Source organism: Opisthorchis viverrini (assembly GCF_000715545.1).
Source record: "Opisthorchis viverrini unplaced genomic scaffold opera_v5_29, whole genome shotgun sequence".
NCBI lineage: Eukaryota > Metazoa > Platyhelminthes > Trematoda > Opisthorchiida > Opisthorchiidae > Opisthorchis > Opisthorchis viverrini.
Window position 1 is genome coordinate 1,523,778 of NW_008751685.1, and position 15,104 is coordinate 1,538,881.

The 15,104-nt window shown below is 43.8% G+C and overlaps 1 protein-coding gene across 1 annotated transcript in view; it reads left to right on the forward strand.

Moving 5' to 3' along the window:
- T265_02402 (hypothetical protein) overlaps positions 1–2,392 on the forward strand; it is a gene marked incomplete at both ends in the record, with an annotated part of 6,823 nt that extends 4,431 nt beyond the window's left edge. The window contains 2 exons of the mRNA XM_009166635.1: positions 623–806; positions 2,179–2,392. Coding sequence (XP_009164899.1) covers positions 623–806; positions 2,179–2,392 — 398 coding nt within the window. The remainder of the gene's footprint in view (positions 1–622; positions 807–2,178) is intronic.
- Between the last annotated feature and the right edge of the window lie 12,712 nt (positions 2,393–15,104).

Here is a 15,104-nt window from a genome sequence, read left to right on the forward strand (position 1 = left end):
CTGTTGCGCACTCGAATGATTGTGCCAGAAACAGAGAACGAGGATTGCCGAATGATTGAATCTTATCTTCTATCAATTTCAGTACATCAGCTAAAACATTAGGAAACACAATTAGCTCAACGAGTAGCGAGTAAAAAGTTAAACGTCAATATATCAAAAAATGCTTGCCAGCGGTAATTACCGACACCCTAGTCTATTTTGGCTTCCGCTAAAATCGTCAATGCGTCGCGTGCATATTCCAAGACAAACACCCAACTCAGTTTCATTCGCGCTAAGTCTACCTACCTGCATCTTCGGCTCACCGGTAACCCAGACTGTCTGAGCCTAAAAATCATCGTGAATGCAACTAGAGTCAGCGGAGCTGCCTCTAGTAGATTCAGAGCTACAAAAAACTGCGGATCACTCTTACCCTGGTTTCACCTTTCCGTACAAGAAACAGTGACGAACCCTTGGAATTATACGTTTGCTCCGGAGCGGTCATCAACAGTTAGCCAGTTAAAAAGGTGTTTCTGATAACTCCGATTCCAATATTTAGCCTCAAAGATCCCTGCGTAATCAAAGTTCCAAAGCAGCAATCCAGGGAGAATGATGAATGGTTATTTCGTGCCTTTCATCCTTGTAGCTGACAGACGGCATTCGTCAATGTGCGAGGAGACAATTGAAGGGCAAAAGCGACCGACCGAAGTTTTGGAAAATCCAAAAGGCAACACATCCATGGGGTATTGTGTTGTCCCGAAATCAAGACTCGCGGACGACGACCAAGCTGCTGATCCACAAACACTCTTGGATGAATTCACGTTGTTCAGGTAACATTTCTATTTCTTTGGCGATATGTGCTTCAAATCCTTTCTGGCGATGATTTCAGTCGCACACACTAAGCCGTATTTTCTGGGTGGAACGGCTCATTTCTTACTACACTGTGAGCAAGCCTTGCTTAATCTCTCATCAGTTATCCACAACCTGATGAGGCTTGATGTAGGCAGACTACCTGGTTCGATATTGAGAGACGGTTCGCTTAGTACCAGTGAGGGAAATTGTCGTGACCAACTGTAAGTCACTGATTCAAAACGCTGAATACGAGAAGGGACTTACCCATGAAAAACAACACATGTACTACGCACAATAGGGCATAAGGTTACAAGAAACAAAACAAACGTTTGACTTGGATCCAACCGTCGTTGATTGAGTGGTTGCTGTTGACTCCAGGACGCGTCCGAAAGGTCTTGTGTCGCCGGTCTTTGCTGACTGGTTGCTTCGGTGTCCGACCAGCAGCTGCCTTTCCTGGTTCGAAGACACGGAGGCCCCCTGAGGTGACTTAAGACAAATTTGTCAGGCTTACCGATTCCTAGTAGGCATAGCGATTTTCACATTCCAAGGCCATTGATAATGAACCAGGATCATGGTGCATTATGTGGGCCCCCAAGAGACACTACACGTTACAGGTTGTATGTGGCTCGTATAAACGTCGGCAAGCTATGGTAAGGCAACGTTGATTGAGTTGGGATCGGGGCCATCAAACGGTTCTGATCCAACCACGTTTGCTTAACCTTACTTAGAATCCTTTTCAACTATGGTGGGATTTGAAGCACCTCTGGGGCTGATTACACGCCAGATTAGAGCCAGTTAACTTGCGGCAAAATATCGTCGCATACGATTCGGATCAGTAGCGTCCGTTGTGGACCACCTATTGGTCTGTGCCACTTGTTCCGGTCCTTAGTATTATGTTGCATAAGTGTCTGCGCGGATGTGAACGGCGGAAGAGAAACGACCATTGTAGTACACGTTGTCTGTCAGTTTGATTGATTTATATGTAGGTATTAGTGATGTACAACCTTGATTACTGGACTTTGGCTTATGGACTTTATTTTTGTTTTCCATCCACAGGAACACCTGCCTTCGGATAATCACTGCCCCTTGGTGCTTCCATAGCGTGCATATTACATCATCAAGTTGGTTGCACGGATGTGTCGTGAAGCAGCTACGGACCAAAAAGTGGCATGCTCTGATTCGTCAAAATATGGACCAATCAGAATCGAAACCTTCCCTCACAAAATATCGTGCTGGTTGATGAGAAATGGACTACGGAAGACCGAGTAAAGTTCGGGAACAGAAAGTGCAGTGCGCAATAACGGACGGAAACCATAACCTACTATGCAATTTTTAGTTCAGATCCTGAAGGAAAGGTCACTCACACTGGCAGAGAATTTTCTACCTGATTTTTGCAGGTCACTTGAAGGAGGCTAACTTCTCTGTGCTTGGAGGGAAACGATTGTACTGTCACAAAACTAGTGACAGCCTATCGACTGGCAGCCACAGGTCTATCAGCCTCGCTAGCATATTGTGCAAGGCAATGGACCGCATTCTGAAGCGGACCATTTTAAATCACCTCTGAACCAGCGACTTGATGTCCACAGCGAAACTCGGATTCCTCGCATGATGAGCATGCTTCCATTTAGGGACAGCCTAACTGAAATTAAGGAATCATATCAACAGCCTAACTGAAATTAAGAAATCATATCAGATGCCATATTTTTCAACTTATCAAAAGCATTCAATCGAGTTCACACTTCCCGCCGCTCCACAATTTCTAGCCTTATTCATGGAGAAATTCTATGCTGGATTAAAGTTTTGCTTTCAGGGTGAACATTCAGGGCGAAAGTAAGCTTAACCTACTCTTCTCCTGCATTGGCTTTTACGTTTGTTCGTCAAGGCATCAGTGTGGGACCACATCCGTTTCCCATCCGCGTCAACGACCTTCCAGATGCGTTTCCGAATTCAAATCTTATTTTCGCGCTCAACGTGAAGTCCTGGAATTACAATTCACCACCCTTCAGATAATCGTAGCCACCGCAGATCAATAGTCCTTTGACTGGCACCTTCTTAATCACGAAAGGTGCACCCCTATGTCATTCTGAGGAGACTCAGCGGGCACCTCTGTAGTGAATATTGAGAAAGGGTCGGGAAACCTTACAGGGATGTATGCCAAAAGGAGTCAGATATCTGGCTCTCTTCAAAATTGTTCTTCTTATCGCAACAGGCAAAGCTGGCTCGAAAGTCACTCCTCGTACTACATTGATGATTCGGTGCACCTCCTCCCGTATTACACGCATGAACTTTCAGATGCTCCATGAGGCCCGCGTCAGACAACTTCTTGAATATGTTAACCAAGTTGCTTACTCAGGACAAAAGGAAGCTCCTATCGAACCCGTTTATCAAGCTATTAGGAAATTGTTTTCCGGCCTTAAATTTGTCTATCTTCAAACGCGTCTCGCAACGCTTGGCCACTTTCCTCCGGAGTTTCATTGCCTCTAAGGAGACCTAATACTTACTTTCGCCTTTTTTGAACAAGGTTTTGCCAACAGGGTTTACAGCGTTGGCATGACTAACAGACGGTAAGGACAGGGAATGAGGTTTTTATTTTGGGTACTTGGCGCATCGAATAACCTTCCTCAGACGATTGTTAGCGCTGTATCTAGTACCTAGTTCAAAGCACATTCAAACAATTTTCATGCGATACCTCGCGCAAGCTTACTGCGCAGTGGTGAAACCTTAAAGAATATTGCTTGTGCCCTTCATGTAAGCGAGTGCCACTGAACGACAAGAAGAAAACATAACGGGGAATGTTAGGCAGCAGCCAGTTGTGATTATGCAGGAAAATTTCTCATTTTCGCAGCAGGCATCCTGTCAGATAAAACCAAGTAATTCGTCGCAGTGCTACGAGGAAAATTAGGCATTTACGGGAGAACAGGCAGACGTTTCAATAGAGTGCTGAGTACTTCGGAGCTCTGGCACCAATTTGTCAGATTTAAACGGTCTTGTTAATGCATGTAACACGCTTGGTCTGGAAAAAGGCAGGTAAATTCAACGACGGGCAAGCCATAAGACTTGGTGTGGGGGTCACGGCACCATTATCGTGATGTCACTGTCCCTGGTTTGTCCCGCACAGGAGCATTTCCAGTGATTCAGTTTGACGGTTGAGATTAGTATGCAAATCGACAGGACCAAGGATAGGCCAAGGATAATCTCTCGTCCATAAGGGCGCTGGGTGCTTCATTGCTGCCACTCAAACGCGGTAATAAGGCAGCCTTTTCTAGATGGACGATTCAAAATGGGAGATATCAAAATGGGCTGCAAGAGTGCCCCCGGTTATAAGTTTGACTGCAGCTCGAAAAAGCGGGCATCTAAGCCCGGTTATTGTGAAACTGACGTGGTGAGGTCACATCAACCGATTACAAAAATGACAATCGGCATCCGAGTTGAAGAAGTACCTAACGGCATAATGCGGTCAATGAAAACTGGAATGGCCATATGTGAACGTGTGGGACGTGCATTAGCTAAGTTGTGCTGGGTGGTGTTTTCCGTCCCTAATTAGGACTTGAATAACCCTAACCTTAGGCGGAAGGGCCTCTGAGTGACAAGCTACTTCCACAATATGGAGTGCGTACTTCCTATTGCGCCTGGTTTGATACTGTTAGTTATGGCGGCCAATATATGTCAGTGGCGTTCTTTTGGTCAGTTTCTATCCGCATTGCCTGAGTGAATGTCTGGATGTGTGAGTACCTTAGAATGATTGTAATAAGCCGGAGCAGGGTAATTGCACATTGACTTGTATTCTTCTTCTTAATATGGTTTTCTAAAAATCATGGTTGTACGGAAAAGAAGCATCGGTGGTGAACACTTATGTCACTCTGGATTATGGTGCAGCTGTCCACGAACTTGAGTGGATAAAACAAAAAATGTGGGGGGGGGTGGTTACTAAAATGGTGACTGACGTTTATTGTGTGTATAAGCGGGCATAAAAGCATTTGACATACATAGAAAGAGACATGGGTTGACTTGATTGGAAGAGGAGTTCAGCGTTATAGGTGGCGGGCTGTGTTCAAAAACAAAGGCGTTACTACGATTGAGTATCGGATGCCCATAATTGGTGTTGAGGTAAACGGGACCGTGATCTTTATCAAACAACGGGGTAAAGTGATGGGATTACTGAGTGAGCTGAATATGGGGTTTGGTACTATAAAGGAGCACATCTGACACTGATTACCTACCCACTCAATAGATCGTCGTCATTCCTTCCCCTGATTGTGAGCGTTGAAAGACGCATGTCGTTTTTTAATTTTGGATACCTCGTTTATATCAGGTGCTACTACGACTGCCTTGCATGCACCCCACCTTATCTTCAACTCCGCCTCAACCAAGAATGTTTATGCTCACTTCATCTTAACATCCATGACCCCGTATCAGCCTGATTCCATCTGTCTCTCTCCCAACCTAACCCGGATCTAGCTGAGACACAAATGCGTGTCTCCTCTCCGAATGAGACATCTGCGGCGATCGCCAAGGAGCTGTCCATAAACCAGAGTGGGTTAGTGCAACGGTGGCATGGCACTGCCATACCTAGTCTGATGGCACTCCAGCAAATAGTTTCTTCAGAAACTCGAACGTACCTTCTCGCTCACTCGAGGTTGTAATTGCAACTAACAGCAAATTTTTCACTTGGCCCCGACTGCTTCTGAGACAATGGAGCTTTCTTTTGGATTTACCCAACATGATTTCGGTTAGCTCTTCCACAAGTTCAGTTCCATGTACGGTTTTTGTTTGGTCTTGTGAATCAGCACCACCTCTCCATCAAATCTATCCTTGCCATCTAAATTACTTTCAATAGCGGAACAAGTGAATCGACTTTGTTTCAGTGTGAATCATATTTTTGAGACAAAACTTGCCCTTTGCTTCCACTCTGAATTATTCCACCTCCATTCTCATTTTTGCTTTTTTGTGATTCTGGCCATTTACCCAATTGCCCAAGTTTACTCATGGCCAGCAATGGTTCTCACATTTAGTTCATGTCAGCCAGCTTCATCTTTGAAACAGTCGGAACTTGTGCTGGTTATCCTATTTTTTTGGTTTCCGCGACCACGATGGTTTGTGCGCAATAGGCATGCCTTGGTGGTCTCACCCTCCTCTCCGTTGTATTGTTGCCTGCCGTAGTGACCCGATCATGCTTCAGTTGGCATGTTCCCTTCAAGTTGGGAAATAGAGCTGTTACTATTATTATCAAAATCGGTGTACACTAGGATTCTTGTTTATCCACAACGGCACCATTTGAGCAATTATTAACTTTGTCTTCATAAAAGTAAGGAGTCCGAACCTTTCAACTCAAATTATGAGTGAGACTAAATTGTCAGCCGGCTTCATCTTTGAAACAGTCAGAACTTGTGCTGTTTATCCTATTTTTTTGGTTGCCGCGACCACGATGATTTGTGTGCAATAGGCATGCCTTGGTGGTCTCACCCTCCTCTCCGTTGTATTGTTGCCTGCCGTAGTGACCCGATCATGCTCCAGTTAGCATGTTCCTTTCAAGTTGGGAAATAGAGCTGTTACTATTATTATTATCGAAATCGGTGTACACTAGGATTCTTGTTTATCAACAACGGCACCATTTGAGCAATTATTAACTTTGTCTTCATAAAGGTAAGGAGTCCGAACCCTTCAACTCAAATTATAAGTGAGACTAAATTGAGCACACTTTTTGTGGCGGATTCACTGGTGAGCGAAACTGTCATAGTATAAACGAAATAAAATCACTGCTCCTTATGGTTTCACCAGTTCGTTCAACGAATAAAAAAGCGTCGCCAATGGCGGTTTCATAACTTCCATGTTCCACACAGTTATGATGGTGAGTGGCCTTTGATTAGGTTGTGGTGCATGGTTGATACCCAACAATCAGCGCTGCAAACACGTACAGGCCTGATAGTTACGATTAAAGGCCAAGGAGAAAGAAAACGCACATATTTATGAGTAAGAACGGACATCGTGGGACTAGGCTATCGTGCATAGTTTTGCCATATGGCATGCGTCGTGATTAGGCATGGGTTGGGTATTTGGGATGAGTAGCCAAGAAACGCAACAACACGTACTGCTATCATGTTGAGGAGCAATGGCGTTCAGGTTAAAGACGTACTTCATCTAAACTGCCTCACTATTTCTAATGATAAAGATGCCAACTTCACCTGCAGATATCCGAAAACGCTACATTATTTGCTGGCGAGTTGAGTGTATCTGGGAACAGGATCGTCTATACAGGTGCATCCTCACACGGCTACTGTACATGGTATCATATTGCCTTCGGCTGATGCTTGTATCTCAACATCACGAAAAATTTCTGGTAGTTTCCCCTTAAACAACCTGTACGAGAACAATAAATACCAAGGTTATCACTTCACCGTAATACATCGTCCCTGGATCGCGAGAGACTAATTTATGTCGACAAAATTTGTATCAAGTTCATCTAGAAAAAAGTAACACGTTGGGCAGATACGGGGTGTTGCTGGAACAAACCCTTAGGAAGTTGTTGCTCTGCACATAAACCGCCATGAATTTATATTGTTTATTAAAATCCCACGCAGCTTTTCATGAACTCTTCATGGGTGTTAAAACTAAAGGCAATTCGAGCAGACCACAAACACTGTCGTGCCCAGGTTTGCCAAACAACTTCATCTAATTTGTTACGCTCGAAAAGGATGACGCATACAAATGTCACCAAACTATCAACCTGATTACTATTTGCATGAGCTCTTCTGTAGGAGCTGCCGGTTATTTTAAGAAAAAAGGGAAAACCTAAAATATGCTAGGATTTGGTTTTGTGCTTCATCTTGTCACCTGGAGACCACATGTGAATCGGCGGTTGTAGGAAACCTTGAAATGTTGCTCACCTAGCAAAAGGTTTTGACAAATGGTTTTGACAGGCGTACGACTGAAAAGTGCAACCAGATTAGATTAATTCATCGTAAAAGTGACTGCTTCGGAAATCACATAGTTTCGGCGAAATTATTTTCGGTTTACTTCCAGTGAGTGGAGCAATTTTGCGGCAAAAGCCACAGCAGTTCACATAATCGCGAATAAAGCCTTTTGAAACACTCATGAGTGGGATCCCGTGAACTCGGAAGAACGAGTCACTCCTGCCTTTTTTCGAAGGTCTTGATCTTATCTTGAACAGCATATTCATATTTCGATACTGGAAGGCTGAACTCTGGAGAGTGGATTAAGAAATATAAAAAATTTCTGACCACTGACTCACAATCCGGGGATTTACACGTTATGGCGGAAACTGTCGTGCAGTTGGATGTTACCGGTTGAAAAAACTTCGTGCCTAATGAATCGTCAGTCAGCAACATTAATTGCACAGTAACTGATCACAGTATCCAGAGGTTATCAAAAGAATTACCGTAGATTTCACAGCCGGTGGGACCGACAGAAAATGTGAATTGCAAACTCAGCACCATGACATCAGCTGTGGAATTCGAGGCTGGGATTCTGCAACGAACGAGCATATCCATTCGTCTTCTCGCGATGTGTTGCGCAGAATAAACTCAAGGAAATGGGCAAACGGTAGATGGGCTTCAAGAAAATTACCACCATTCTGATCGTTTTAAGACGAATGGCACGTTTCAAGCCAACATATGTAGTGGAACTACCGGTACAGCAGATGTAATCGGAGCTATCCGAGGGACTAGCTAACAAGTGCATCTCAACCACCAAGAATCACAATGTAGCTGGGCTACGACGAACAGAACCACTTCTTGGTATATGCCAATTGGTGGGACGCTGAAACTGACCAACTTCTTCGTCGATTACACAGTTGTGCCACTGACCAAACTATCTGAAGGGTGCATGTTTAGCCCGTGGCTGTTGATCCCATCACGGAGTGTAGACCGTGATCATAGGAAGACCTTAAGGTTTAGTTTATAATATCATCTTAACAAGCTTCCTTTGTTTCCACGACAACTAACTGCTTCACGAGGGCCCAACTCAAAAAAAGCGTTGCTGTTTGTCTTGGTGCGTAGGTTTCTTGTTAATTTCAGTCGTTCTCGTATTTATGCAAACCTCTATGGACGCGTATTCACAGCAAGCATAACAGTCGCTGGTCTGGAATGGGCAGTTTGGGTCCATGATTATCCGGTCTGCGTTTTATATTTTTAAGCTGGTCAGCCGAAGATCGCTGTAAGTTAAGGTGAGTCACTATCATCTGCAAGCCAGCTTGGGCTCACTGCACATATAAAGAGTCAACAAAACAGAAACATTCTGCGCGTTGCGTTGTTACTACATTCCTCTCGATTCCTCACCCGCAGAACTGCGCGATTTACGTCCTTGGAACACATGCTTGTTAGTTCCCCATGTCCTAGCTTCAGAATATTTAACACCTTCGTGAAATTGTATAGTGGACTATTAAATTCAACTCGAAACCCTGGCCACCCTCTCGTGCATTCGCCCACTTTACCGCGAATGTATAGCTGCACACGCCTTGCCGCACCGAGGTAAAACACCAATAATCCTGTCCATCAAAATGGTCATCCAGTTCAAAATCGACAAACCACCATATTCGTTTAAGATTATGTCACCGTTTGAGCATAACATCTGGCGTCAGTGCCTTCTCTGCACAGATTGCCCAGCACTCCCCTGCAATTTAACTCCTACCGACTCAGCGCACGCCAGAAAATCTGGGCTGGCCCCTGAATCGGCGATGGCAACACGTTTAACACACTACAACCAACCACTAACAAGCCTACCGTGTACAAGCCTACCATATACAAGCCTTCACGTATAAATTGACGTTTTGCCTTGCCGGCTATCGACAGAAATGTTTGCGTTTTTGCCGCTAGCGTAAGCGAGCGAGGTTTGCTTAGGCTCCGAACCCATTCCTGTTTGACGGGTACGGCACATGTTTCAACACAGGTTTAATCCAATGTTAGATTTCATCACAGTGGCAGATAGGAGGGAGTTTGTTATCAGAAAAAACAAGGGTTGACAACCACTTGCGTTTGGTACATGAACAGGCAACTCTTTCCCTAAACGGCGGAATGTAGAGCAATCGTTCGCCCTCGGGACAGGTGCAGTAGATATAAAGATTAAGTAACCATAAAGTTATCAGTGTTTGGGGCCCAACGAGATGCGCAACTATCTTGTTGATTTAAAGCATTATATTCAGTATCTCATAGCTAGCTGGTCGCAGGGTCAAGGGAGGCACACAAAAATTAGACCGAACTTCACCCACTGAATCTAAATAGGACATCAGCAGAAATGATAAGTAGAAAATGACAAGTATAAGACGAGTTGAGCATACAAATTAAATCGAAAAAGTATTTGCCATCACCTTCGGTAGAGTGGCATCTGAGGTTTACCTACGGATCGCTTCGTGGCAAAGGTAAACGAAGAACGGGTAAAGCGAAGAACGGAAAGAAATAGGTAACCCGAATCTTAAAAATGTGTGCCCTAGTTAGCTTATGCCCACCCACTTGATCAATCTGATCTTATATTTTTTCAATACCGGATACTAACGGAACAGTTTCAATGTGCGCACATGATTTCGTTTTCTTTTTAGTGGGTGCATCCTGTTTTGTCCCAATTCTGGCTTCTGTCAGGCGTTCCTAGTCCCCAAAAGGGACTAGTTTGTGTGATGGCACTGCTCTGGTTCTGACGTTGGTGCAATTATTGTTAGCAAATTCACAATGGCGCAATGCGCGTTCCACTACACGTAGGTAGAAGTTTACCCCTCTACTCTGTTCCTTTAATATCACTATCTCAGAAGTTGCCAGCCGAGAAAATATTGAGGCTTTTTTAATTGATGAACGACCAAAACTAAACGCCCAATATTGCGAGGCGAAGTTATTAGCAATTCACAGCGGGAAAAGCAAAACAAATATTGCTTTAGCAGCACAGGCTCTCAACGGGTAAGTGAAAAGATCTCATTTTCAACAACACAAAAGTTAGTTTCAGCGTACTGTGTGTAGTGTGTTTCAGGATTATCTGGAAATGTTTGCCACGTGGAGGTGCATAACTTGTGTCTGTGTCCTCGTCATTGGCAATGTAGCTAAACATGCCGACGTGAAGGATACGACAAAAACAGAATGATCACAAAATGGCATCCGAAAAAGCCACTGGAATGATCAAAACCGGTTTAAGTCATCCGAAAAGCAAACACCAATGAAGTAATCTATTGTTATGTTCTTTGAAGCTGGGCGATCAATGTATCATAATTATTAATACACACAGTTACTGCTAAAAAGCTACAGGTCGTGGGTATTTTGAGGAAATGTTTTATTTAAAAATAATACATGATCTTGAAGGGAGTTTGAAAGTTGGACTTGGTTCTGAGGATTATACCGATCGAATTTGTTGCTTCGGGTTTCATTGGTAGGTTCTGATGGTGAAAAAAATTGGGCGTGCTGGCAATTCCTAAATGATGCACGAAGCACTCACCTTCATGAGCTTTCCTGCGTACGTGAGCAGGGGGTGTTACTGGAAGTGGCCTTAAAATTTACAAAGCACGCCTAGATCTGGCCTTTAGGCATCGAACCTTTATTAGAAAGGTCTTCATTCCAGGGTATTTTTCAGTTGGTATATTGGTATTACCAACCGCATGTCCAGCGTTTCTATTTTCTCACACTGACAAACACGGTTGTTTCTCAGCATACCAGCAACTTCCTGCTGAGGCATACATGGTTTCTCCGGACATTATCACATACTTTTCATAACGCCAGTGCTGCGGTGCGCTTCTCCATGGCGCTGAAATTAAGTCGAACTTTAGAGAGATCAGTGGCTACCTGCACAAATCTTATTAGGAACAGGCCGGTTAACGACCCGTATTTCAAAACACAAAACGGAGGATTGAAGGAGGCCAAGAGCTTCCGGTTTCTTTCGTTCTGGGCACTGAGTCATACTGTCGGAGACCAAAAATAATTAAGGGACACCAGACAGGTTACTAAAAAACCAGGCCGAAAGCAGTTCAAAAGTATCAAACAAGTTAGAACAGTCAGTATATTTTCGGGACCAGCTTACGGAGATACCGTTTGTCCACGAAGAAGTATCGGTGACTTTGTGTGATGAAATGGTAAGATATGAAAGCACACCAGAGGAGTTGGTTCGTCAGCTTCCGTGGCTGTGTAACTGAGAACAATCCATCTATTGGAATAAAAGTTATAACTATTGTTCTCTTTTGGCGACTAGCTCTGCTGTAAACATATTGCATTTTCTTAAGCGCTGGACGCTCAGTTACCACCATACCTTGCCCTCGGAAAACGGATGCAGTAGATCTTTCCTTCTTTTCAGCAGTGGTTTACATACGGGTTCTTGGGTCCTGGCATTGATTTTTTTATTATCAAAAGATGGCAGTATATCTTTTCTTCTTTTCAGCAATGGTTTACACATGGGTTCTTGGGTCTTGGCATTGATTTTTTATTATCAAAAGATCCTTTTGATTCTTTGTTTACATGTATAGCTGACCTTTAAGCTACTTCGTGAAACCATTTTGGAAATATCAGTACAACTCGGGGCCACTGATGGCGCTTTCATAGGAGATGGTGCCAAGTTTACGCATTTTCTGGTCCAGATACAGCGGATACAAATAAGAGGAGCGACGCAACTTGCCAGCAGAGCACTTTAACTTCCTTAATAGGAAGGTTCAAAGGAATTTGATTTCGAACATAAAAAGGGTTCTCCCGAAAATCCCATACTTTTTAATCCTTAAATGTCAACCACAATGTGGTAACAGCTCATCCTCCAAAATGTCATTGTGTTCGCGCAGCTTCGGCGTAAAACTACTTCGTTTTGAAGAAGACACCCGTGTGCTAGGGCTAAAGGGATACCACTTGACACACAACAACAGCACCTGCAATGTCATCCAATACAGAACAGAAAATAATGCTTCCTTCCAAAATATTTGTTCATGTGAATAGCTTAGCGCTATGCTTAACGAAAATGACGAGTAAAAATATAACATGAATTGAACCGGAGGTCTGGTTGCTCAGACCTTATTATCCAAACGTTAACCGACACTATCCGCCACCAGGTTGAAAATAAATATCTGAGGTCTGAGGAGTAGCAGAAGTCTTCTTGCGTGGGACGGAACGTTAAATTTGTGGATGAACTCACGCATGCTTATTTAAATGCATCATTTATTGGTCAACGGATAGTAAAACTGGACAATGGAAGACGCTTTTAACTTTTTGGCTGCTAAACATCGGTTTAAATTTTGGAGAATACGAACAGCAATCAATCTTAATTTGGAAGTGGCATGGTTCACAATCCTATGAAGAAATTTACGCCAAATATTCGGTCACTTTGGGACTAGGAGCGATTTTCAACTACATATGAATGGATTCAAGAAACACGCAGAAAACACGTAATCTGTGATTGTGATACAAGGGGGCCTTATTTTAACATTGTGAGTAGCAGCCGAAGCAGCCTAAACAACATAAATAATGGCTGCGCCATAAAACTTCGGTAGTTTTATAAAAGGGCTTGTTGTGTATAGCGAGGCCAAGATTTCTCAGGTTGGCAGAATACCCGTCCATTTTAATGTGTGAAAAAAGCCATACACGAAAACGAAAATGTATCAGATGTAATATTCAGGGTCGGCGCCGGAAGTATCAACGACATTATAAACAGTTGCTGTTAACGCCAAGGCGTTCTACAAAATAAGCTCAGTACATATAGCAGCCACACCGATAATTAAGGCATATCTAATAGATACTAGATATTAGAATTTTTGATGTGGTATTTGGAATGTGTTGTGGATGCACCTGAAAATCTTCGCATGGCGGGAAGACTCATTGTTACGTCAGTAAACCATGATAATCACACAGAAATAATCAGCCGGCGAGATTTGTTGGGACCGTCATTAGCGACCACCTGGGTATCGTCCCATCCATGTTAGGAACAACTGCATACAGACACTGGAGACTTACTTTTAATACCCGTGGCCAAAAGTCGGGTTGTCAGAATATGCGCATAAACACTGATTTAATTATCGCCCTTTGCATCTTTTTTGGCATCAACAGCCTTGGTTTGCCGGTTAAATGATCATAATGCTTGGAGAGCGATTTGCCTCTGAAAACCGCAGCACCAAAGCCTAACTGTTACGGACTGTTTCTCCACTTACATTGTTCGAGTTGTTTGTAAGCACACCTGGGTGCGTGTGGACCAACTTCCTATGAATACTGGTTGGTCACTAGTATTATCGGGAGTTAAATCATAAAAAGACGGTTATTCTCTTCCTGAAGCTCTTGGCTATCTTAACGTTGCCATGCCGAACTTAAACCCAAGCAAAACCATTTCCTGTGCGGGAATTTCCATACTCACAAATTTCAGGCTATCAGCATTCAGCGCACAAAGTTCAAAAGCACACTTTCCCTCTTAGGACATCCGCTGGTCAAGCGTTCAAGGAGAACAAGCCAGAGCCACATATGGGCGGCTGTTTATTAGCGGTACATATGAAATGGGAGCTTAACTGTGGGAGGGGGTGTGTGGTGGTCACTTGCAGGATATCCAGACAACGGCGATATCTACGGGGTTGTCAGGCGATGAGTAGCTGCAATATCTACCGCTCTGCAGCAGGAGTCACGAGAAGGACTACGTATCTCCCGCACCCCGCAACAGTGTGCGGTAAAAAACGATAATTTATGCGACGTGCGGTTTGTAGGTTGTGTTGTTTGTGTAACAAATAGAAACAATGTCACACCAAAGCGTCCCGCATTGTCGAATCCATTTTATCCATTAGGGATGGCCACACAAAATCCTTCTCACCGATGTTCTCCTTGAGACAGCTGGGTGCTTCACGCAAAGGCCCAAACTTCTAGCCTTTGGTACATACATGGTCAGTCTTTCACTCCAAAAACAGTGGAATGCAAGTAAAATGTGCAGATAGTCATTAATAACAATAAGGTTTATTCCCAACTTGTGTGTGGCATACCGTCTGGCATGATCATAGTTTTACAATCAGAATGGAGCATGACTGAGGGACTTGTGGGGGTACGGAATGCACAAAAAGAGGACAATGCCACAAACAGTGGGGAACACTTGATGATATAGCCATAATAGGTTATTTCCCAAATTGTTGGGAAAAGTGGGCATCAGGTTCGACTAGATCAAAGACAGTCAGGTGGCACAAACTAAAATTGACAACCATTGCTGGCCATGAGTGACCTTGGGCGGCGAGGTAAATGGCTGGAGTCACATCGAGCAACAGTGGAGATGGCGATGGGTTGATTCAAATTGGGAGCACATGTCAAGTTTTGTCTCAGAATGTGGGTTTAATCTGAAAGCAAGCA